This window comes from Oenanthe melanoleuca, chromosome 6 (genome assembly GCF_029582105.1).
Source record: "Oenanthe melanoleuca isolate GR-GAL-2019-014 chromosome 6, OMel1.0, whole genome shotgun sequence".
In the NCBI taxonomy this organism is placed as follows: Eukaryota; Metazoa; Chordata; class Aves; order Passeriformes; family Muscicapidae; genus Oenanthe; species Oenanthe melanoleuca.
The window spans coordinates 12984089-13011284 of record NC_079340.1 but is presented as its reverse complement, the minus strand read 5'-3'; the positions used below and the strand labels follow the sequence as shown (position 1 = coordinate 13011284).

Here is a 27196-nt window from a genome sequence, read left to right as displayed (position 1 = left end):
TCTTTTTATGTAGCATGACATATGACTTTATTTCCAATGCAAACAGTCACAGGCCTGCATTGTTTATGCTGCCAAAGCTCCTTAGAACTGTTCACTACATCATCATGCATCCGTAAGGCATTGTTATTGCCTAAGAACATTTTGAGAGCCACTTTGAGAGCAAATTTTAAACTACTTTTTGAGAATGGCAAACAGTAAGGAACAGGATAAAAGTAGAGCAAGGGTAAGAAATTTCATTTTCTGTAATATTTTCTAATTGCACCCTGGTTGAACACTACCAACTTTTAATAAATGCTGTACAGAATTTTCCCAAGAAACCTGTCACCATTAGGAAGATAAAAAATAATATATATAAAATGTGATACATTAAAATGCAATTGCAAAGGTATTTTGAAGTTGCATCTATTCCTATTCCTTACCCCCACCCCCAGGAACTCCCATTCAAGCTCAATGAATACACACTTGCCTAAAGACTGCATTAGGGAATCATGCCTATTTCTATTTCTATACATTTTATTTATTATAATGAAGATAATTTGAATTGCAATCTGCAACTCCCTGAACATTTTTAAAACAACAAATGTAGTTAAACTAATGCCTGTGGCAATCTCTATTTATTCTTTGTGAGCATACACTTGACGTAACTTAAAACTGTGCTGAGCTTTAATTTAAATGTAACAAGGCAGAATACCAGTACAGTGCTTTCAACAAAATGGCTGAAACTGGCTTCAGCATGATTTGCCTGGAAGGGAAGATGAAAATGTGTTTTAAAGAAGAAAAAATATCCTGACCAAAACCAGACATTCTAAACAACCACCACTGATATCCAGGGCTCCTTTCCTCCCCCATCTCTATCACTGCTAGGCTTTCAGCACTGTTTTTCACCAGACACTAGCACAGTGTTTTCCTTCATAGTCAGCCATCAGCCAGAGCTGTCACTTGCAGATACTTCATTTTTGTTTCAGTCTAATTCATACTGCACCCCCTTAATCTCTGTAGTGAGTAATGCCATGTCACTGTAAAGATATGTCAGATCCAGCACTAGAAATACAGAGAGCATTTCTAACAGTTAAACTATCTTGGTTTGAAGAAATAATTCATTTCTTCCCCCAACTTAACTGATGTCTTTCTCCTGAATATCTTCTGAGCTGACCTCCAAAGGAGCAGTCACTGTTCTGCAATCTGGCTCAGCTTTCATGGGGTGGGGGGTGAAGATGCAGACCTGTATCACTAAATGCAAATAATCAATATGTTGATTGAGCTTTTGGCTACCAGAGTTCTTTTGATGGGAGTGACAGTGAGCATGACTTGCCTCATTCAATGACAAGCCTGTTTAGACTTTTTGCTACCTACCATTTTGTGAATCAGGCAACTGAAAATACCCACAGCAATTCCTCCAAACTGTCAGCTATTGCTGTGATTCCACCCAGCACCCCCTGTACGAGACAACAGATTAACCATTAGGCTAGATATGTTGAAAATATACAGCTTCAACCTTTCCCCAGCTAGCTCAGAGCGATGTATAGATGATTATTTCAACCGTCAGCTGCCGCATAGACTTAAACCCCTGCACAATAACTCCTGGATTCATCTGCCCCTTGTCAAACTTGCACAGCTTTAGTTTGAGCATACATAGTGTGGCAGTTTCACTGCGGATCTAGAATAATCCAGACGGCTGCTGTCTCTTTGTTAACAGGAAGCTAAACTGATGAGTTTGTAATGCATTTCTTATCAAAGGTAGTTTCAAAAAAGAAAATGTGCCAAATCAGTTGGGGTCGGAATTTAGCATAGTATTGAAATATGATTTAATCAAAACATTTGGTATTTGTTGGGGAAAAAAACCACCCCATATTATTCGTCCTCTAAATAACATTTTATGCCAATGAACTATTTATTTTACAAATTTACTTGATATTTTTGGTGGTAATGAAATGTAATGTAATGAAATCATTGACTAGAAACTACACTATAATGGTGCTTGATGAGATACAAGAATGTTAATTTTACAAACTGCGGAGCAGCGTTCGCTTGGTGTCTGAAATTGTAATTCAAATAAACAGGACTGCTGCTTTTGTTCCTTTGTGCATTACAAACTCAGGAAAATGCATTTCATTCTGGTTCTTATACAAAAAGATATGCTGTGTATCTCCACACACTAGCACCATTAGAAAAGCAGGTGAGACTGGCTTTTAGTTGCAGTGTGTGCCACTTGAAGCAGACAAAACATCAAGATCCAAGAATGTCAAGAATGCATCATCAGAACATTTTGCAAATACTGAATGGTGCTTACATGAGACATTGTCTTTGAAACTGAAGATCAAGAAATATTTCTTTGCTTTTCTTTGCTCCCTCTTTTTGTCCCAGGTTTGTACCTCTTGGCTAAAGGAACATAAAATTTCAAAACAAATGCATTGTGTCTACTTTCTTTCTTTTTTTTTTCTTTTTTCTTTCTATTAGCATCCAATACTTAAATTTTGTATTAATAATACATGGTCTTTCAGTCCTAATTCTTCTCCCACATAAAGAACTGAAACTCAGCTACAGATATATTCCTCATCTTTGCTTTTCTTTGAATGCTGTAAAAAACCAGTTAAGAGCAAATATGGAATCTTGCCATGCTGGATCCTGTTATTAATTTAAGATGGCTGCTGTAATATTCAGTGAAATCAATATAAACTTTTAAGTTCCTGATCTTTTAGAGTAACTTTTATATAGAATGAAAAATAGACTACAAAGGAGTTTGGAAACCTAGAAAAATTATAACTTGAATCTTGGTGAAAAAGGTCAGACATATGGATTTACACCATTTGTACTTATTTTTAAGGATAGAGCAACTCCCTAAGGTTAGCACAGAAATATATTTTTTTCTTTGCTCCTCCAGTTTAATTCAAGAACAAAACTATTATGAATGCTGTATCAATTATTATCACTTCTCTGTTGCTATTACTTCAGCAGCAAAAAGTGGCTTCAGGCTGTCCGAACTGTGGTTGATGCAAAGCCCATTGAAGTCAGAGAAAACATTTACACCGACTTCAGTGGACTTTAGATGAGGAGCTGTTCATACCTCATGTGTATGGTTTTATAAATGAGAAGCAAGCCTTTCCCCTATATACAGAATTTTACACACACTGGCATGTATAATCTTGAGAAAAAAGGCTTCTGATTTTTTGGATCTGGTTTCTTGTTTCAAAACAGAGGTACATAGACAATAGGACACTATTTGTACATAACAAATATCATCTCTTTCCCCTGCCAAGCTTGCATAGTAGAAAAAAAGCAACTTCAATTCCTAATCAAATTTTAATTTATATTTAGACTAAGTCATATGTCCACTGAACCTTGAACATCTTTTCTATATCAAATTTTAGTATTCCCTCATGCATTTTTCTTGATTTTTTTAGTCTTCATTCTCCACTGCATTTTAAAATTATGATTCATTGCGTAATTGTTTATTTAATTGTTTATTCAAGTCATTATACTGTTATTGAAAAATTTCAAATGTAAAGTTAAAAAAAAAGTAAAGCATCAGTGGACGTCCCCCCCTCCCACCTGGTTTGTCCAACTGACTTCTCCACATGACATATCCATACAGAATACTACTTGGATAAAGTAAAGTTTGTTTTGGGAGAGGGTGAAAAATGGAGATGTGCCTAAACTCTAGAACTTAAAACAGAAAGTGGTGTGTTTTCAAAGGGGTCTGTTTTCCAGACATCAAAGTGAAAGGAACTAATTTTGTCTTTTGAGAGTGCACTTCGGAGAATAAGGGAAGTCGAAGTGTCTCATTGGTATGGCAAGTGTAAATATGCTGAGTTTAATTTTAAATTGTGTTACCTCTTTATAACAAGCTGTTCTGCTCTGAACATGGAGGAGAAGCTACAGAAAATGTTACCCCACGTGTCAGAAAAGAGCTGTTCAGACCATGTTTCCTACCAAGTCACAAACAGCTATGAACTATGATTTTCAAGCCCCAGCTGCTGTCTCTAGCAGAGCCAAGAACAAAAAGACTGCTCAAAGCCACATGTTAACATTTTAACAGATGACCTGATGATCCCATGGCTACAAGCAGAGGGCTGGGAATCTCCTGACTGGGATTTAGTTTTACCACTGATCTTGGGTTACACAGCCTTGGGTGGCTCACTTGCAGTCAATTCTGTTTCAAAGGACAGTCTTATAGATCTTGCTAGAATTCAAGTGACCAACTGATCTGAAATTGTGGCTATTAATCTCTAATTTTCTCAGACCTAGCAGGTGTAAGACTGCAAGGCTGCTGTTTGAAAAGTACATTTGGAATACATTCCATAAAAATATACTATATATGTGATACCAGTATATTGTTATTACAGTGTTTGGTGGTTTGGTTTTTCTTTATTAGACATGAGAGTGTGCCTCTAACATTGAATAACTGTAACATCCTATTTATTTATGTGTTTCTATTTCCCTTTGTTTAAAAAAAAATAGTGTAAATTAAAGGACACTGATTTCCTTGAGTGGCCCTTTGACAGTTCCCCAAGGCATGTCATGTAAAGCCAAAAGGCAAATTTTGCAAGATTCTTTAGCAGTAGCAACACAGAGCAAATGATAATATTCTGTGCATTGCCATAGACTGTTCTTGTTTCAATGCATAGCAACCCAAAGTGTGTTGGTCCTATTGCCTCAAAAAGGATTTTGACACCAACTGTAAGGGACACAGAGGAAGAAGTTGCAACACTAGTAAGGGCACATTGTAGTTATGCAGTTCTGCTGAACTGTAGGAGGAATCTGTCTTGTTTTTACAAAGTAAAGGAAGTTTCCCCTTTGTGACTAAACACACCATCTGATCAATCACTGCAGAAAACAGTGAAGTTCTATTTGTGGACAAAAAATAAGCTACTATTAAAAAAAAAAAATCTGAATTTGAAAGGCCACTCATCATTGCGCCTATGATCACTTTTTGTTTATGCTCCCCCAGCTCCACTAAATTCAGAGAAAAATATACAATGTCTTGAAGTAACTAAGAGTAAAAGTAAGCACAGGAGCCCTTGGTGATTGCTTTGCTCCTTGGGATTAGAAATCTTGTATTTACAGCATAGATTGTGTTTGTCAGGAAGAGTATTTCAGTGCACAGGAAAGTGATATTTCCATGCCATTGGAGCAGGACTCCACAAATTTCAGCTCAGCCTTGCTGCAACTGCTTCCATCCACATTGGGAACATTGGGAAGTGTAGATTTCATCCTGCAGAAATCTAAATAGAATTATTCCTTTTTTTTTGCATTTAGAAGTGTCAATTAATCTTAACATCTTAAAAATACGTATTCCCTGTGTAATTCCAACCTGCACATCCTGAAGTTTTAAACTGAAATAAAATTTCATCTACCTTGCTCATTAAAAGAAGACAGACTAGGTCCCTGCCAATACCACAGTGAAGTAAAGAATTTCCTACACTTCTCATAAATCAAGGAAATTGTATTTCTAAATTCTAAGATTTTATGCATTTATTGTTTTTCCTTTCTTCCGCTGCTTCCCCATGAGTTGCTTTTCTTTTGAAAACACAATTGAGAGAATTTGTCTGAGGTTGTTTCTTTCTTTAACTTGGTGGTGAATATGTGACCAATAAATTAGGGTTTTCTTCATACTTTTTTTACTTCATAAAATTTGATACCATTGAATTTCTTCTGGCTTGTGTTTATCCTTGAAAAAAAGTGTGTAGAAATGTTTGAGTCTCTGAACAAGAAGGAGTGAAATATTAACATTTAACTCTGGCTTTCTTATCGTTAGTCTTACTCAGTTTTCACCCACATCAGTGGAAAAACTTCTATTTACTAGTGGAATGGAAGAAGGGAAGAAAATGGAAGAAAAGTTCCATTCAATTTTCACAGGATCAGGCTCAGTGATCCACAATACTCTTTCAGACTTAGCTGTAATGTTCCTCTGGGATGGAGGTCTTCACACTACTGTTACTTGTGTGGCCATCATATCATTTCACATGTAAAGTATAAAATGCTGTGCTTGTTTTGTTTACATAGACACTGGTTCTAGGGACAAGTGCTTACACTGTATACACCTTTATGGAAAAAAACTGTATACAGTTTAAAAGAGCCATCTGATTTTTTTTTCTTTTTAATATAAAATTGTTTCCTTAGCAAAGGAATACATACTCAATTTCTTGCAGGCTTCTCAGCCACTACTGATTTCTAAGCCAGCACCACCACCTGCTGGTTACAGGGAGTTTCAAGACCCAGTGCTGCTTTCCTGTCTTCAAATCCATGCATAAATATAGACCAGTATTTCTCAGCTGTTTTTATACATAGAAGTGTTGTTACCAGAAAAGATTTTTAGCAGCACTTTAACAATACTCTATTAGCTGAATTATGGCTTTCATAAAAGCAGGGAATGTTAAAAACAAATTATTTTATGCAAAATACTGTAAGTCACAGGGTAAACATTAATCAAATAGATTGAACCTGTTGTATTAAAAGGCTATTGTCACATATGCAGAGTTAAATACTCTTTATAACACTAAGAAATGAGTATTTCTTTTCTAAGTGATCCCTACTTTAGTGTATTCCACAATGTACTTCATTCTTGTGAAGCTTTTTTCTTGCTCTGAACAAATGCATCTAAAAAAACAATACCACCTGTTAAAGCTATTAATATAAAAACAACCAAGATATAAATAACTAAGATTAAATCTATAAAACAATAGCAAAAATAGTGATAGCAAAAATGGAGATGGAATATAATCAATTGCTATGGACATTTAAGGACATGTAGTACATAATTTCTAGGTGAATACTGGCAAAAAAAGAGGAAGCAAAACAGCAGAATAATAACAAAAACTCTCAAAACTCATATCTCTGCAAAAAGCTGACAGTAGACTGGCTGATATTGATTGCTATGGGGAGCAAGGGCTGGCAATCCACCCCAAAAGGGTGGAAAATAAAGCATAAGCTAAGAAATCCAGTGGTTACTTACATCATCATTTTGACTTCTAATACAAGGAATACTCAGAAGTATAGAGGTATATAGGATCATATTTTTCAAACACAACTTGAATAGTCTCAAAATACTTCCATACAAAATAAAAATTTTCTGTAATTAATTCTCTCTGATAATTTCCCTATTACTAAAAAAGCCTACCTTACTGATAAGACTGAAATTTCTGCAGCAACTAGGGTTCAACACTTCTGAAATCTTTTGAGAGGGGAAAGATGCCATCTCACATTCACTTCATGTAAGACCAACTATAATGGCCTAAAATTACACAGGCTAGCAACAAAGAAAGAAAGCAAATACTGAATCTACCTAACTAATCTGATATCCATTTTAAAAAAAATAAAGTTACATATATTTTGTCCTTTTAGTTTTTACTTTGATACTAAAGCTACAGGGAGTTGCCAACCTTGCTTAGTTCATGACAAGGATCAGATAGATCCCAACTCATGATGAGGAACAATTTTAGAAAGAAAATTTCATCAAATCCAACTGCATTGTGTTTGGTACTTCTGGATTCACTAACCCAACCCTTGATGAAAATTTGGGCATTGCCAAAGAAAGAAAAGGGAGCCCAACAGAGCACCCTCACTACTCTCACACAGTGCAGTGAATCAAGAGGAGAGGAAAAAAGGCAATGGAGAATTTTAGAGAGGACTGTCAAGGTGTTGAATTAGCAGGTTACTTAGTTGTGTCCTACAGAACACTTGATGTGCTCAGCACAAAAAACCATTTACACAATCTGAGTATAAAATTAAATTCAGGTGATGCCCCTCTTCAAAGGTAGGTAGCATGATAAGGAAGAGAGAAGATTGATAAAATAAAATAAAAAAAAAAAAATTGAAAAAAAAAAGGAGAGAAGATTCTGCAGGAGACATTGAACTGCCAGGATTTCTGTTGTATCACCACACCAACTTCACAATAAACTCTACAATCACCTGGATTGGAAGAACTCTCCAACAAAGAAAACATTGTATAAAATTTCCTAAGATTTACAGGTCAGTTACTACCCTAAAAGAGCCTATATCAAACACAAATGCCACAGGATGCCAATATATTTGGAAATACTGTTTACTGCCAGATGTTTTGAGAGTCAGATACTGAAAGCATCCAGAAATCCTATGCTCAGGGGACACTGACAGCTGTCATGGAAGTCATCTTCCAAAATCAAATTGCTTGGAGCTCTACCTCTGAGGGTTTTATTTTGTCCTGTTTGAGGAGAAAGAAGAGGGTGCACAAAAGACTCATATGCTAAAGGCAGATTAAAACCAAATGCATATTTTGACATATTTTATACTCCTCATGGCAGAACTCAAGGATACTGCTGAGGAAATCATTGGCACCCAAGGCATAATTTCAGGATGTTTCCTGAGGAGTATTTGGAGCTTGAATATTGAGGCTGAATACGAACTTAAAGATATGATTCTGGCATGTCCTGAAGCTACAATTTTAAATGCAAAACAAGAATTTTGCAATTTAGCAGTGGAAGTACAAGTAAAACTGTGGATGAATGAGCTGCAGCTTTCAAACATTTAATCAGCCAATCAAAAAGACCTTTAAAGTTTGATCAGCCACTAGACATGCTAACACTAGAGATCCTAAATCCAAAAACAGAGTAGGCACTTTCATTAAAGCAGGATATATCATTTTCAAGGATTATTTGGAAAAAAAAAAGAAAGAACAAGTTCTCCACAGATCATGTTCTCATACAAATCTTCATGTGGTAAAAAAAATTTAAAGAATCTTATGCTTGAAAGAGGCAAATTCTGGTGCAGGAAGTTCTAAGAACATCATACCCACATGAAAATAGCACACTGCAGTGCAGATAGCACACAGAATTCATACTTCATAAATTAACATGCAGAAGGATCTGGTGTCAGCAGGTTAGAAGAATGTCAATCCCTGCTCTTACAGAATTTCACACTGATGTAAGATGAGACAAGTCCAGACTATGCGATTGGATTTTTGGCTTGAATCCTCCCTGGCACTGCAAATTGTTTGTTCATCTACTCCTCTTCCAAACATATCCAAGGGCTTCTGCTGAGTCATGTAACTCTCCAGAGTGGAAGATGCCTGCACGTTGGACTCCCTGTATGGAAGGATCCTGTCACATAGTGAGGATCACATTACTGACTCCAGGCTCTGCCATCTTTGCACCATGATTATTGTTATAGAATCTCTGCTGAGACTGATATCTGTCCCAGCCCTACTCCCTTCTCATTTTTTCTCCTTTGTCTGAATGAATACATCAGTAAGGTATATCTTGTTACTCAGGGCAGGGAGACTCTTGAATACTAATAATCAAGACATATTTTTTAAAATTCTTAATAAATTTATTTATCTATTTATTTCTTTTTCCTTGAATAACTTTTCTATGGAATACAAGTTTTATTTAAAAAATATATCTTTTAAAAACTATTGAAAAATTTACATGTTTCGCAAATGAAAACTGATTTTACTCTGCAGAATTTTGTTGATAAAATGAAACACAAATTGCACTTTCATGTCTCAATTTACACAAAACATAATTTGTCAAAGATTAATATCAGTAGAACTCTTAAAATGTGCAACCTCACACAACAGGGTAACAGGTTCCACTTTTTTTCTGTGGAACATCAAAAGCAGTTATTAGCAATCCAAGAGTTTGCAAACTATGTTTTACTCATTGGAAAGCTTATTGGCTTTGTTCAGAACCAAGTAAAAAACAGTGTTTCTTGTCAAAAACAAGACAAGACACAAGAATAGCTAGGAGCCCATTATTGATGAGAAATATTTGGGAATGTCCCTTATGTTGGAAAGGACAAGCCAGGAGAGTACATCCTGTTCATTCCAGCAGTGCAGCTCCCTTCTTCTCATCCTTCTGCTGTCTCATCCTGTGAATGATACCTATTTTCATACCCTGCAATTCTAAATAAATACTGTATCACTTCCTTGCTGCCGCCCATCTTGTGATTGACTGATCACAGAGAACTTGGCAGCCCTTGCATCTTCTGGTAGATCAGGAATAATTCTAATAGAGGCAAAGCTTGAATAAAAGAAAAAAAATAATATTTGGACAAACGTCTGCTAATGAAGTATGCCATCAGTTTGCACCTATGGATTTACCACATATTGCTCATGGAACAGGAATAAGCACCATCTCTATGTTAGATGTTTTTGTTCTCTTCAGGAGATTGCTTTTATTCACTTCAAGAAGAATCTTTGTCCTATCAGCCGATAAAACTTTACCAGCTAGGCAAATATTTATCTTGACTTATAAATTACTGTCCATGTGTCAAGCTGCTATTTTTGCTTTATGACCAGTCCCAAAAGGGATCATCTAAGTATGACAGAAGCAGGGCTGATTTTAAACTAAACTATGTCCATTGTTAGATGTCACACCTGCTGTTTTGCTATGGCAAGAATTAGCTCAAAAACAGAGACTCCACTTCCTGTTGCCAGGTTTCCTCCATAGCACAGGGTGATGTAAAAGTTCTCTCCTTATTGTCAGACATGCTGTGTCAGAGAACATATAGCACCATGGAGTGTGAGAGTGAAGATAATGTCAGGAACATGAAAATGGAGAAAGGCACATGTGTAGTGCAAGCAAAATCTTTTATGCAAGAACAAACAAAGGAAATTATATGACAGAGATCAAAGATGCTATAATGAATTTTTGGATTTCCTTCAGCAGTTCTTCATAGTAAACAAGGTCTGCATTCCAATTAAAGTTCAGAAGCAGATGAAAACTTCAGATTATTTTAAAAATATGGCAGCAGAAATACCTCTCTGCAGATGCAGATAAACTCAAGTTACTCCTGCCCACTCATACAGTATACCCTTTCTAAACCTCTCTAAATTAGACAGCAGCAAGGCAGTTTATGGTAATTTCCTCATACCTCCTTTCTGTCTTGTACCCCATTTCATTCTCCTCTTGTTCTTGCTGTGCATCTACATTCTTAAGCAGAGATCAGAAAATCTCAAAATTGGCATCTGAATGGGAATAACTATGTCAAAAGGACATTCAGGCTTATATTTAGGACTTCAAAATGTAAATATCTCAAAGCACTTCCTAGCACAAAATGTAATATAGTATAATAGATTGAGAATACAGTATTTTCCTTTTCTTAGGGGAAGAAAAACTATAGTCAGTGGCACAGCCAAGATTGGGATCTTTGCCTTGTGGCACTTTGTTTCCCACTTGCCTAGGTGGAATTTCCAGTCATACTAAAATGCACACAGGAGTGTTTGACCAGATAACACTGGACACATCTTACACAGTAATAATGTTTTCTCCACCCTTCCTTTTGAGAATAATTGCACTGTGCTAACAAGATCTGATCAGTATCAGTGAAGCATGTCTGTGTGAGACAGCACACATTATGCTTCCTAAAATCTTTGATAACAAGTGAATCACAGAATTACAGCATTTAATATTAAGTAAAGCATCATAAGGAAAGATATATCATTGTATTATTTTAGAAATGCTAAAAGAAGCTAGTCAATAGCTCAAACAGTGAAAGGATGACTGAACTTTAATTGTTTTGAAGTATATTATCAACACAGTTAAGAACTTACACACTAAAATAAATGTATTTATGATTTCTTAAAAATAAATTAAAAATTTCCTCATGTGTTCTGTTCAACCCCCTCCTGCCTACCATAACCCCAACCAAAGTAACAATACAGCATTGTGGCACTTCAAGAGCCACATATGGAGTTATATTACAACAATCTCCTCTTTTCATGGAGAACATAAATCATGAAGTTGTGTTTCTTGGCATACACAAGTACCTCAGAAGGTTCTAGGTACTCAGCAGAAAATACAAAGACCCAGAAAAATTGTCTTGTAAGTTGCTTCTGACTTCCAGACTGGGGCTGATGCACTCTGCTGGACCTATACTTTGATAAAATCTGAAGATCTCTTGTTCAAATTCAATAGACTTTCCTATCCTAGGTAAGAAATAGGTTGGCTGCCCCTGCTTCCAGTTCTAGAAGTATGAGCCACCAAGTATTTATATTAGCAACTACTAATGTCACTACAAACCTAATTAAAGGTATGCACATATTATATATGCTAGGGGTCTCATGGAATAATCAGATTATGGATTCACTGTGTTTGATTTTTTCCATATTTCTCCTGCTTTTACATCAAAATGCATCAAAAGCAAAAACACTGCCATACATAGAGCAAGGGCTTTCATTGGGGGGGGGTTTATACTAAACTGCATTCAATTTTATATGGTGAAACTATATCGTGGTCTGCTATATACTTCAACGAGCAGCTCCTTCTATATACTACAATACCTTTAGATTATATGAAATGTGTAAAATGTAAGCAAGAAAATTTCTTTTTCTCTCAATCTGAAGGGAAATATTCCAAGTAGGTAAGCATGTTTTTCCTTGAATTATAAAAGGAGCCAAAGAATAAGGATATAAAAGAAAATAAATTATAACAAGAGCATGGTATGTATAGGATTTACATATGAAAATTTTTGGTTTTGAAGTAATTAGAAAAGAACATAAAAAAAAAAAGAACATCAAAGAGTCTCTGTTATTAGCATGAGCTGATAGTTTTCTGCTGTTGTTTCCATATTGAGACCTTGCCCAATAACATCCACAAAAATGAGCTGAGTCAAAATGGCAATCAATTTGGGGGACCTATCCTAAAAAAATGGTACTAACAACTTCCCAGCATCAATGAGCTTCTCAATCCTGCAGCTGTTTTAAAAAGCTTCCTCCCAAAGGCACATTTAGAACTAAATTAAATGCAACTTTGACTTAATTAACGTTTTAAATGATAATGAATACAATGTAGATTCATAGAAGGCATTTACATTGCGTTATAAAACTGATAAAAATTTAATAACTCTTTGTTAATAAGTTATGTCTCTCCAGACCCATAAAGCCTAAGGCAGACAATGCTGCAGTCTAGGGTCTAATCCAGGTTCCTAATGCAGGTGGTATAAGGAGGCAGGAGACTGACTTGACACTTGACATTTGCTCTAAGCCTGCTCTGGATCAAGCCACTGCTTGTTCATAAATACTTTACTTCATACAGTAAAGGTCAGAATTTGGGCTCAAGGCAGGGCTATGACAGAAATGCTCAAGCTGAAACCGAGCCAGCTCTGGCATCTGTCGCTTGAAATAGCTCGAAAGCAGTGGAGGAGGAGACCCAACCGGCCAGCATCTGTCCCACACCAAGGAGGTAACAGGAAGAATCTGCTGCCTGGTGGTAAGAAACTGTCATGGTGAGTTTCATGACAACCAGCCACACTCAGGAACTAAAAATGCAAACATAATTTCCATGTCACCTTGCATAAGACCCTCTGCTAAATTCACTCCACAGGATGCAGGCAGCATCTTTCCTAGTTTGTACCTATAAAAGCAAGGAACTCACTAGTCCCTTCCTGTGACCCTGGCAAGAATCACTACTCAACATAAAGGCCTAAAGGAACTAAATGCAGACTTCTTGATCTTTCCTTCCTCCACTATCCCAATTCTTCAAAGGTTTCACTGCTAAACTTAGCAGTGCCTCCACCCCATGATGATGTGAGAGTTCATCTCTTTCTTACAGACATCACAATTTGGGCAGAGCTCACTCACATCAGCATAGAGCTATATGTTGCATCACAAAACTCACCTAAAAAAGTGCATGCCTCATTATTTATATTATCCAGCAATGAGCCAGGTTGTCTCATTTTTACCATTCTACCTTCTGAAAACAGCATAGTCTGGAGGGCTCATTCTGGATTTTTTCCTACTACCACATTTCTACATTTCAGTATTCACTTATATGTTCCTACTATGCCCAAAAGAAGCTTAAATGATGAGCAGCACCAGGTTCTATTAAAGTATGTTATTATAATTAATGTTGTCTCTTCAGTGTTTGAAAAGAAAATAAAAAAGTCATGGAGCACTCATATACATGAAGAAAGTGATGCAATAGATACTTGGAGTCTCGTGAGGGCATATACCAGCCCATTCTGATCACTGCTTTTTCAGTTGTACTGGACTTGTATCTTAACTGAGTTATCAAAAATAATATTCTTTCCTAAAGAAATGGCAACTAAAATAAACACAGGTACCCATTTTGACATTTTCAGTATTTGAAACGAGAAACATAGTCTTGTGGAGGTATTTAGAAGAAACATCATAGTCATGTCAGTTCTCAGGAATACAACACTGAATGCATGGAAACTGACGTAACTGAAGTAAAAATCTGTCACCCTAAAAGGGCAATATCTGGAACCAGTTTTACATAAATCAGTATTTTGCACACAGTTCCTTTCATGGGCTTATTACTTATATTCTCCGTGCCCTTGAATTACCACGAATTTATTTGGCACTGTATCTCATTCTAATGCTCCATTTTCATCCATCTCATTTAGAAAAAAAAAAAAAAAAAAGTTTGACTATAGAACACGGTGCTCTACCATTGGCCAGTATACAGAGTTGGGGTCATTCCACAATACTGAGCTGTAAAAAACACAACAATTTTATCATAATCACTTGTTTAGGACCTTATGCCATTTAGAAAGGAGAACATCTGTCCTTCATTTCTCAATTGTTTTTTTCATTTCCAAGACCCAATTCAATCTCTTCTTCTTCCTCAAAACATTAAAAAGCATACTATTGGCTTTTTGGGACAAAGATGAGACAGTGTGACCACAGAGAGGTCAGTGGGTTATATAAGAGGAGGGATTTATGCAGCATATTCAAAAGTAGGATTTTCAAAGCAAACAGGTCTACTTTCCTCCTGTGGCCACTGCAGAAGTCTCACAGCTCAGAAAAGGTGTGCAGAGGGAGTGAGCAGTGGTACTACCCCACCTTGTCATAATCAGAGCATTATAAATATAATGTAAATGTGATGATATTCAAAAGTGGACTGAGCATCTCAAAGTGTCTAGGTGGTATACACATCCTGTGAAAGGAAACCCATTGTTGCTAAAGGAGGAACAGAAAATTCTAGCACTGGAAGTTATCTCCTGACAGGTCACATATTTGTCCTTCCTGCACCTCAGCTCATGCATGACAGCAAGTAGTTCTTGTCTTGCCTACTACAGCAGGACTAGAGAAGCAGTAGGTTAGAAAAGCAGAGAACACATCCTCTGTAGAAAGCAGAGGATACTCTTGCATTCTAGGAGAAATAGATATGCTGGCTTTTCAGCCAGTATTTCTGGAAACTGGGACTTAATAATTGTTAACTCATTTAGAAAGCCCAAGAACAATTATACAACTGCTGAGTTTTAGATACATTGACCAATGTCTGCATGTGTTATGCATCCATCTCCCTGGAGATCCATCATTTCAACTCTCAGCATAGAATTTGGCTTTTTCAGTTGTAAAGATGCACAGGCAGAGTCAGGTCAATGAAGAAGCTGGAGCTTTTCTTGGCCTAACTAGCTAAGGTCACATCACCATTTATAATTTCAGCACAGTTTACCAACCTTGCAACAGTTCACCAAGGACCATAATGCTCACCTAACCTTGCAGAATGTGATTTTAGGTCGTTTGAGAAAGATTCAGCAGCTAACTTGTCTGTGCTGACACTAGAAGACTATATGAAATGGCTTTAAACTGGGTCTGGCACACAGGTAGATAGATACATGCTTTGCTTCTTTCAAAAATTAAGCTTTTTCCAACTAGTCTTAGCATGGTCTTTCCATGCAAGATATCAAAGAGTCTGGGCTGAACCCTGAATTCAAAATATAGTAATAATTATTCTTGTCTTTTGTCTCCAGAGATCCCTAACACCCACCAAAGCAACAGTCTTCCCATAAAGCTTCTCAGAACTACCAGAGCATGTCAAAGCATATTTTCTTATAAACTGAATTAGATATGTCTGGGCCTAATATCAAGAATATCCTTGAAAAATTAATTCCCATGGCAGTGGGTGCAATGAGAACTTTAGGAAAGGTTTCCTTTAGGAACATGAACTTTTCATGTTCCTGAGAAGCACAGCCATATGGTGATGGAGAAACACAGAAACTAAATGGTCCAGATTAAGATTCTGTCGGAATCAATTAATCATTTGAATGGCACCCCCCAAGACTTGGCACAGACCTAAGCAGAAACATCACACTTGTTAATAACATAATTTCATTGTATAGACCACCCCAGGTTTTTCAGTGGCTACGTGCCTCTCTTCACTCTGACTTGAGTCTCCAATGCAAAAAATACTAGGACCGTTTGCTACTCATGTAGCAATCTACCAAATACAGCTAAACCTGAAAAAAGTATACACAAAAGACTTAGAATTATCTTTCCATACATTTAGAAAAATTTTAAGTATTTTTTCCAGAAAACAGCCTATAAACTCAAAAGCTCTTTTAAGGTAATTACACTTAATCAAAATATGATTTTCATTTGCTGAAAGTAGAAACAATATAATAACAGAGACTCATTCACAGTGGAAAATATATTGCAAGTGTTAACTTTCCCTGCAGATTATACAATTAGAAGATTAAATCCTGCATACACCACTGAATATGTAAATTGATACCTTCTACTCAACATCAGATTTTTAGAAACAACACTAATTCTTACAAAAAACTACTCATTGTTTCAAGAGGCTTCATACAATGTTCTGTGATTTTATTTACCTTGGAAAAAAACCCCACTATTATAATCAGAAGTTAAAAAAAAAAAAATAAAAAGAGGAAAGAAAGAAGTACATTAAGCATTTGTAGAAGCAAACCAACTCAACTGGGGCACCACGACCAAAGCAAGCCCTGTAATAGTATAATGACCTTTAATGAGTGTCTGGGGAAACAATACAGTCGTAGCATAAAAGACAAAGGGCAAAACCCATCATGGCTCCACTGACACTAATTTAAAATGATTTTCAGAACAACTAAAGAATGTAAGAGAGGTAATCTGATCCACCAATCTGACCTCACTTTGATTCTGGGGCCCTGCTGCTGCCATTTCTAATTGTCAAACACTCTACATTTCACATCTGCTCATACTTAATGAAAAGCTGACTCTCCCCACCATTCTTTGAGCTAACTAGCTCTGTCACGATGGGCATCGCCCGACCCCCATGCACTGCAAAGAAAACACACTGATTTCTATTGAAGCCCTGCCAGTGCAACCTTGTGTGCATATCTATATTTTAATTGGAAAAGAAAGGCTTACGCTGCTTTGCAAAGAGTGCGAATTGGTATTGATTTTCCTACTTATTATTAACAGCCAAAGGTGACTAGTCTCACAAGGGGAAGACTCAGATCTCTTTTGATTTGATGGAGTGATGAAGGGGGGAAAAGGCCCTTGAAGGATAGGATGCTAAAAATCCTCAAAGCTGTCAATATCACTTACCCTTCAAAATATAATACAGCTCTAACATGTTTCCCAAAAAGCACTGGCTTTTGTTGGAAATAATGCCATTATTGTGGAGGGTTTTGGCTCAGCAGGCAACACAATCAAAAATGTTTACTTTATCTGCCTCTGTGGAGTCTTAAGTGGACTTGAAAGCTATGGTAAACCTACAAATTAGTTTTTCTTTCCTTGCCAAACAGTGCTAATGGCAGAAATTTTACCCGCTTGCAGGGGACATATTAATTTATCCTAATCTGGTTGCTGTTAACACCAGAGCCAGGACCCAGCCACATACTCTCTGTACCAGTCTGTACAAACCACCAGGCACAGTGTTACTGAGGCTGTTACACTGGACAAAAAGCTGCCTGCAGCAACTCTGAGTACAGGAAGGTTTCTTGTTCACTTTTCTTAACAAAATATGTTATGCTACATTTTACCCTGATAAAAGTCTCATTAAAGGATAAAACCTCCTGTGATTTAGAACAGGACTTAAAACTAGGAACCATCCACCTTATGGTGATACATGAGTTGCATGCAAGTAGATAGCTAGGATGTTCACAGTATGTATACACAGATAGAGAGAGATTATTTTTGGTAAAATCTCCATAAAAAATCATATAATACTTTTAATTAATATGGAAAAAATATTAGAATACTTTTAATTAATATGGTCTGCAGACAAAAGAAATGTAACCATTATAGGAATGTTTGTGACTGGAAAAATAGCTCAAAAGTCAAAATGGTTAAAGAAAAATCATTCACCACTTGGACTATGTACTGCAATACATGTGGTACCAAAATACAAACCATGTACATAATCTAAAAACTACATTATAGTCTTCATAGCAGAAGGCACTTCATCCATAATGACTTGCCTTGGAAAATGGACATGCTTCCTGATCACAATTCCAATCTATTCTCATAGTTGTATCTGAATAATTTTATAGCTTTTCTTTGCTTTTTTGGATAGGGAAAGGAAAACAGCTCCTGTCCCAAGACATAGTTTTGCCTGTTAAGAATGACTAAAGAGGACAAGAAAATGAAACAAACAAACAAACAAACAAAAAAGCCATCTAACAATCTTCCTCAGTTGTTGACATCACACTGATAATCCAAGCTTTGGAATTCCTAGAGTTTGTCCAAAGAATTAATGGCCATGGGGAATTGTTCTAGGTTCTCTGTCTTCTCCCTCTCAACTCTGATCTTTCAAAAGACCTTTCAGGGCATGTTCTGGAATGTTACTATCCTATGGAACAGATTCTACATATAATTTCAAAATATTTCTACCAGGGATTTGCATCAGCCTAGTTTCTCTAAAATGGCACTATAAAAAGTACCACCATTTTGTATACAAACATTTCTGTGGCTTCAGTATTGGATGGAAGATCATGCCTTACTGAGAATGAAGAGTTACAAATAAAAATAAAATGAAAGTAGCAGCACAGAATAGAATTCCAGCTACTACAGTTCAGCTACTACATTGAATCCTGTATATCTATTTATTGCCCATTGCATGGTGCTCTAGAGCCAACATTATTAAAGCTACCCACTTGGCACCAGTCTCAGATTTTGACACAGGTCTGGTCCTCCACTGAAGCACTTATTACTTAATTAATGACAATTTGTATTGTATTAATTAAATAGAAAAGATGTTACCACACTGCACTACTAAGGTCCTACAGGCTATTGCAAGAGGATGCTTCATAAAGAGCACACAAAGCAAAATAATGATTTACTTTTTTTTGCATTAAGAATAAAAACAGAAATATAAATACACAGCTGTAATCAAATTTGGGGTTGATTTTTCAAAAAAGCATCAGCCCAGTAAAACTCACAGAACTACAATGCACGACACAAGACAGGGATGATACCACAGACACCACAGACATGGAACAGCATGTGTTGGTGTTAAAACTTACAGGCACGTAAACTGGTGGAGCAATCATTAACAGAGACAGAAGAAAGTGGGAAGGCTCTCTCAAGGGTGTCCATGTTACTATGTACACTGCCTGACATGCAAGAGCAGTCACGCTCAGAGCGTCCGCAATCAAAACAACATGCCAGTCTCATTCTCTTGTAGATGGACATCTTGGCTATAACCATGTGTTGGATGGGAGGAGAGGAAGAGCAGCAGGTTAATGGCAAGGTTATATATATAACAAGGCAGCTGGAAGGTAATTTAAGGGATTTAATACAGGCCTTAGTTAATGTTAACAGTCTTGACCCAGGAAAAAAAAATGCAATGAGATTATTGATAACACTTTGGCTGTACATTAAAAGTAGGGCAAAAGATTAATTGCTCTTTATTTCTGTTCAGTCTTAGAGGGTGACCGCAGTCATGGGGAAAAATTACTCTTTACAGTCAAGTGTTTGGATCAAAATAGAACACAGTAAAAGCACAGAATACTAAGAATATGCCATTCCCTTGGCACAATTAATACCATTGGGTTAAAATGAAAACAAAAAAAGTTGCTAGTCTATTAGATATTTTTGGCCTATCCTGTTTCCTGTAAAAATCAGAGATTTCTTTATATATAAATATATATATGTATGCATACACACACAGAAACACACATACACATATATTCTTACATACACACGCTCATACACACATATTCATTATACATACACACACATATATATACATATATATAAATATATTTATTCTTAAACATATTATAATAATTTCTCTGTATTAAACTGTGCCAAGGAACTCCTTTACTGCAATTAATTACACATTATGAAAGAGTTACAAGATATTAATAAATTTTTCTAAAAAATAAATTTTGCTTACACTGTATCTTCAGGAATTCAAATTAACTCTTGACAGAATACCAAAATTTGCCCATATAAGAGAAAAACTAAAAATGGTAAATATGCCCGACATCAAGATCAGTTCACAAATAAGGCATCACCAAAAGCACACAGAGCATTGGTCCACTGAAACATGCTGAACCAATCATTGGCATGGTTTCTGCTCTGGATTCAAAAGTCAATCAAGTATAAAATAACTGAATGTAGAAGTAGGCGTTAGTTCCAAAACAAGTGCCAGGTTAGACATAACATTTCTATCTGTCAGTCATCTGAATGTCCTTGTTATGTACTTCAAGAAATATGGAGCATCTTATTTTATAAATGCATGTATAATTACCATTCTGGAATTTTATTTTTCATCTGAATCAGGTATGTTTACGCCTCGAGAAATCCAAAGGCCATTTAGATTGTTTCACATGTTGGACTGAACCAACTTTTGGTAATGGTTTAGATTGAACTGACTCAATTATACTAAAAACAAAACAACATTGACAGGCAAAAACAAAACCTTAAAAGCAATGCAGAAAAAAGGTAATGTTTCTCTGGCCTGTACCCTCAGTTTAGGATGTCTTTTTTTGCATTATGGCAATGATATTAAATTTAAAAGAATTTTTTTTTCCAGTTTCTTAATCCCACAGTCACCAGGAAAGAGGGATTGAAATCACTCAAATGGGTCAAGTCCTGTTCTAAGGCCTTGATGGCTTGCCATACAGTATACTTGTCAAGCAAGGGCAACATTATGATTGTGGAAAACAGGCATTGAGGGAGATGAATGAGTGATCTCTTCAGCAGCGACTCCATTCCTCTAAAACTTTGCTCACATGACTAATGCCATGTTCTTTTAGCATCCTAGTAGAGTTATCTTACAGCTGTTCAGAAATTCATCATGCAGCATCAGGCTTGGTCATTGCATAGTACATCATTCCTCAGAGCTTGGCTTTTACTGAGAAGGTTTCCACTGCAGCTTTTGGTGCATACACATTCAAACTACATAGAAAATTCAAAACAGCATTTTCCCATGTTTTCCCTCTGTCTAATTCTTCCCAACACATTCTTAAAAGTTGAAAAGTTGGACAGCAAAACAGAAGTGAAATAAGTTATCAAAAGTGTGACAGTCTTTCCAGTATGCCTACTCTCTTATTTTTTAAGGAAATGAAAGAAAAATAAAGGGCATTTGTGAGACACACTAACAGCAGGTGAGGTAAAAAAAAGCAGGCCCATTTTGCTGTAATTATAGCTGTTTTGAAGGACTTTTTCTAATCAAACACTGTAGCAAAACACAATTCTCAACTGCTATGTCATTGGTTAGTAACAGTCCCTGGTTTTCATTTACTTCTGGCCATATCTTGTCAACAGTCAATAATAGGATAGGACACATTTATGGAAATTAAAAAGAAATAATCCTTAAGGGCAAAGAAGGCTGGGAATGAAAACTTTTTGTATCATTTTCATCATACTTAAACCAATAAAGTTGGAAATTTAAGGTCTTTTCTTCAATAGGGGAAGGACATGATGGCGTTTCTCAAAAGCAATGCCCCTCAGGGACTGTTTTTAACTATTATTGTCAGTTGTTCTGGAGATCATGCATCATTTGAATATTTCACATCATTAACATGCAGGAAACAGGCTTGGACCTGGAAATACAAGTAGCAGAAAGGACTTGCCATAAGGATTTAAACCAGTATATAAGCAACTGCATATCAGAGCAATAACTTTTGGAAAGAAAGCATGCTGTTACTCTTCATTCCTTTTATACAGTCAGTTACATTCACACCAAATACAATACTTATTTTAAATAAAACAAAACACGCATTATTAGTAGGGATGACTAGTGACAAGATCAAAGACAGGACAGAAATGATTTTAAATGGTTCAGCCACACACATACCATTTTCTATAAAACTTCCATAAACATTAACATAAAATGGGAATCATCAGAGAGACAAGGGGACCTTAAGAACAGCCTCTGGGTGTGTTAAATTTATTTGACACCTGTAGAACCTGCATAAGAATCAACTCATTTCTATTCCTAGATGTGTTATTAATGTTGAATAGAACTGTAATTTCATACTGGTGAAGACAAAAGTTGGGACATAAAGGAAACTACTTCCCTATTTTCAATTGAAAAATAAATAGGAAAAAATAAAATAACAGATCCATTACTTAATATGATGACAATCACACAACATTTGTAAAACTAATCAGTAAAAATATCAGGGGAAGTCTTTATGGACATTCAGTTAAGACTGCTTAACTAATTTACGAAACAAAGCACATATGAACTACTCATTAAGAGCAAAAGGACAGCAAAGTTTCTTTCAATTACTTATAAAATAAATAAATGCTTCTAGAAACTTTTAGATGCAATTTTTCTGAGAAGACAGTAGCCTTCCATTCTATAAAAGAAAGAAAAGTTCCCCAGATGTCTAAGCCTTCTCACAATACCTTACTTTCTGATCTCTAAAAGTCAAAAAGCACAGTTTAAATGTGTAGATTGTCTGGATCTGAAGTGGTTTTTAGAGATCACAAACAGTAATGGGAAATATTTCCAGCTGCAAAAATAAGCAAAGGAAACTGCAGATTATTCTCTACCTAAAATGTCAAGGAACAGCTCCTTTTTTTTTTTTTTTTTTTTTTTTTTTTTTTTTTTTTTTTCCTTTAAAGAAAGCAGAACAAAGTATTCCTTCTTTTTCCCTGACTTTTTGCAAACCATAGGCTGCACTCCTGGTACTGCTCCGTCACTTTTCCCTGGGCTCAGCGGAGCCAGAGAAGAGCTCCGAGGACATCTAGTGGATCTCTCCCAGGTAGCAGCTGCTCAAGAGCAAGAACGGGAGCTTTCCTCACCACCGGATGCTATAAAAAGGTCCCAAAACACTTCAGAATTGAAATGCACAGTGTTATTTCAATTCGTCAAGTTCTCATGATTCAAACTATGAGTGAAAAATCAGCATTAGAGGGCGAGCAGAGCGGTGTGATCGCCTGTCTGCAATGCTGGCTGGCATCATGAGACTGAAACACAGACAGGACTTCCCCCAGCACAGTTTCAGTTTCCTGAAAAATACAGCAGCGTACCTTAAACTCTTTGTGAGAATTTATTAACCTTAACACAACAGGAAAAGCTATCTCTCCATTATTTAATTTTTACAAGACGACTTCAAGACTAGCAAGTGAGCTTGTTCACTCTCTTGCAATTTTTGCCATCAAAGAGAACTGGTTACTTGTTTGCTCCAGTTCACATGGTGCTGTTCTATGGCAAAACTGTAAAAAGAGGAGATCTGAGTGGACATCTTGCCCTTTTTTAGTAGGTATAGGAATGACTCGCAGGTTTTGATGCAATGGCACATTTATAGACCAATTCATTTTAATTTTCGAATCTGATAATGACCTTTCCTTCATTACTTTACAGAAGACTCTCAGCCAGTGTACTCTCAAAGCAAACTGCATTTCTAAATAAACTTAAGCTATTGGGGAAATGGAAAAAAACCAAAACTACATGACCTTTTCTTTTCTAGTTCTTTTACAGCATGAAGAAACCCTTTACTTGTTTATTTATTACTATTTAAACAAATTTCTTTAGTTCAGAAAGGTCTCAACATAAGAACATATTTTAAATAAATACATTGCTTCAGATAAATCCAGACTACTTCTAGGATTCACCATTTCATCCAGAGAAATTAATTAATTTGTTTTATTGTTGATTCCTATCATGCTGACCTGTTTCACAATCTGCTTTTTCCTGCTGCTTCATCTTTCTGCTCTGTCATTCTACTGGCTAAAAATAGATGTTTGGAGAAATTTCTGTTCTCTCCTGTTTTCTTCCATAGCAAGATCTCAATCCTTTAGTGTAGTTTGCAGACACCACAATAAAATAGATAGTAAATAATGATAATCAAAATTGCAGGCCACCATAATTTCAAGAAGGCCAGAATTTTATCAAGAACATAAATTATTCCTTGATTCTTTGCAAGATCCTGCAGTGTTTACAGCTGAGAGGGGAAAAATATCTCAATCCTGATTAAGACCTGAAGTGTTTTCACACAATAAATTCAGAATATCTGGTAAAATGCTGAAGTTTCATGGCCTCCTTTACTTAGTATAACTGCAGTTCCACAGTAAAGTTACAGCCTCAATCTGGCACAGCAATGCTGCACTGCAGCTATGAGATCCTCGATCCCCCTTGCTCTTTGTAAGAACAAGCCCATAGAATCCCAACACTGCCCTATAACCAGTATATTTCTCTGTAGCACTTGTATTTCTTGCACTTGCAGCAAATTCTTTCCATGTCCCAAATGCTGTATTCACCAAGAGTGTACACACAAAGTGGCTGATGAGAGACTTCATAGATTCTGTACACTTTTAAGTGGTATGACCTAGATTGACATGAAGTGGTCCATAAAGCTCATTTTCTATACTGTAAAAATTTACAGCTACAGGTCCTGAGAAGTCAGTATGTGTCTACTTATGTAAGTAATGTTCAAAAACAGAAAGATCAGGAAAATAATCACTGCATCTTGTTTCCTGTTGAAGATATCTCTGGGTTTACACATTAAAAACCACACTTTCAATTGATTGTCTGGCTTTCCCCCATAACTCTTTTTTTTTCTGTCATGGGGGAGAAAAAAGCTTGATAAGGACTGTAAAAGACTGCTGTGCTACTCTTTCTGTCACCTGTGCAATGGAAAGCATAAAGTACCAAAAACCTAAACAGGGACCTGACAAATGAATTGTATTTAACCAGGAAAGAGTGCTATAGTGTCAATTACCCCAGCCTAACCAATATCCCTAAAAATTCATGAGATACCTCTAGAAGAATTTCAAGGAAATACTATTGCCAAGACCTGATTTTCATTTAGGGATAAAAAATAAGCTTGTGGAAAAAAGGGGCAAATAGGTGGAAGAAGGGGAAACTGCTGTATTTTCTTCAACGTCACCCTAATCTCCATTGGTGTAAACGATGAGAAACTTGTGGGTATGACGTCACTGCTACATGCAACATAAATAAAGAAAAGAACCAAAATACTGAACAAAAATACTCTCTGCTAGAGAAAGACAGGTTGGACCGCACTCTGGGCTACAGGGAACCCATTTTTACTCACAATAGATCACTATCAGTGTGCAGTTAAAATATAGTAGGGGCCGTGTTCCAAGGCAGCAAGAGGAAAAATAAATCAAAAGTTTGTCAATGATCATTGATTACAAGAAATTCCTTAAAACACATCAATGTACACATGATTTGTTTCCTCTGGGGTTCAACCCCACCGTTCACAGCAAGCACTGTCACTGGAAAAAATATATAGAGAATTAGACCATAGCTGTTGCACAAAATGAAAGAAACAGGAGGAATAGGTCATCCAGTTTAGAGATTTCATCCCCGTGGTTGCATTTTATATAAATATATACATATATTTGGCCTCTTGCTGCAAAAATTACAGTCAAATGGAATAGGAAAGAGATTGAAAACATTTTTAAAAAATTAACAATCTGCAAATAACATTTCCACACAAGTATTTCTTTGGACAATATGCCATCAGCATTTATGTGTTATTCAGGGAGTGGGATGGGTAAGAAGAAAGGGATGGCAAAGAAACTGCAAAAGGAAATCCGGATTACATGAATTATCCTTGGCCTTGAAGAAATGTACTGATCTGCCCTGAATTATTAATATTAGGCCTAACAAGTTTGGACAAATGGCTATGTAGGTCAGACTCATGTTTAGACCCCAACAATACCCCAAGCTAATGTTCAGAAAGGATCTAAATTGAACTGCAGCATTGATGCCTTCTTGAAGAACGTGGTTTTTAAGCATTATGGGAAGTTGCATTAATTAGACCCACCCTAATTCAGTTTTCCATGTAAAGATATTCTTTCACATGTAATTCACCTGAATGTGTCAATATTTTTATATACAACCTTTCCTTTCATCTTACATATTTTCCATATTTTCAGCTGCCTCTAATTACTATGTTACTTGCTCATTAAAGCATGTATTTGTCATATAGAATTATACAGATGCATGTGTATGCAGTGTTGAAAATCAAATTGGCATAGTGACGTATTACATGCTGACAGAGCAGCTGACAGTTTCCTGACTCAATAAGGAAAAAGTTCTTCTCAATTTATGCTTTGCTTTGGTTAGAACTGCATTTTTAAGACCAATGATTTGCATCATTTACAGATCAATAACATATCTAAGTTTTTTCAAAAGTGATTAGTGATTTGAAAGCTAAAACATTTTATGTGAATAACAGACTGCACTGAAGACTTACCTTAAAAACAAACTCAAACTCAAAGGGCCTGTCCCATAAAAGGGATTTCAAAATTGTCAACAAAATTTGAGAAACAAAAATCACTAATTACTATTGAAATTTTGTTTCATTTTTTCTGCTGACTGACAACTCTTGAAAAGCAAAGTAATTGCCTTATTTCTAATATTTGTGAACATGCTCCTCACTAAAAGCTGTTCTCAGCTCTGCTATGGGCTGCCTGCTATCCCTGTGACCCCTTGTGTGTCTAAGGAACAGGAGGAGAGAGGACAGGCTGAGGAGAGGGGAGACGATGAAAGGGAAATTTAACATTTTATTCTCACTGACCATTATTCTTCACCTGACTCAGAGGATTCCCTCCTTGGTTCAGTGCTCACTGCACCAGCTCTGACAGCCACCTCCTTCTTCTGCCTCACTGACAATCATTTTGTTGGTTCATCTGCCCAACACCCTTTCATTTATTGCACTGATATGTGTGACCATGCCATTTGTAACCCTTCTGACTGCTACTTACAGGAAATGTTACTCCTGCCTCTCCATGGCCTTACTGCTGGTAATATCCATTGTGCTGTGTGGGTCACACCCTGCTTCCTCCCAGGTTTCAAAACACTGAGAAGGTTACCTTGATTCTCATTTATGTATAATAAAAAGGGCTCTTACCCTCTATAACATGAGTTCCTGATTCCTATCTTCTAACACATAACAATGAAAAGTGTACTTCTCACATTACTTCTCACTGAGAGATCTTTGGGATTTATTCTTTTTTTTAAGCAGGACATGTTTAAAAAGCATACACCATGTGAAGGAGGAGTAGAGAAGAAAATAGAAATAAAATAGGTTGTTTGTTTGG

At 36.4% G+C, this 27196-nt stretch overlaps 1 protein-coding gene across 10 annotated transcripts in view; it reads right to left on the bottom strand.

Moving 5' to 3' along the window:
• KCNMA1 (potassium calcium-activated channel subfamily M alpha 1) overlaps positions 1-27196 on the bottom strand; it is a 428570-nt gene that overhangs the window by 72879 nt on the left and 328495 nt on the right. For 2 of the 10 annotated variants that reach the window (XM_056494734.1, XM_056494733.1), the window contains exon 19: positions 19189-19362. The exons of the other annotated variants lie outside the window; for them this stretch is intronic. In XM_056494734.1, coding sequence (XP_056350709.1) covers positions 19189-19362 — 174 coding nt within the window. The remainder of the gene's footprint in view (positions 1-19188; positions 19363-27196) is intronic. 10 annotated transcript variants of the gene reach the window in all.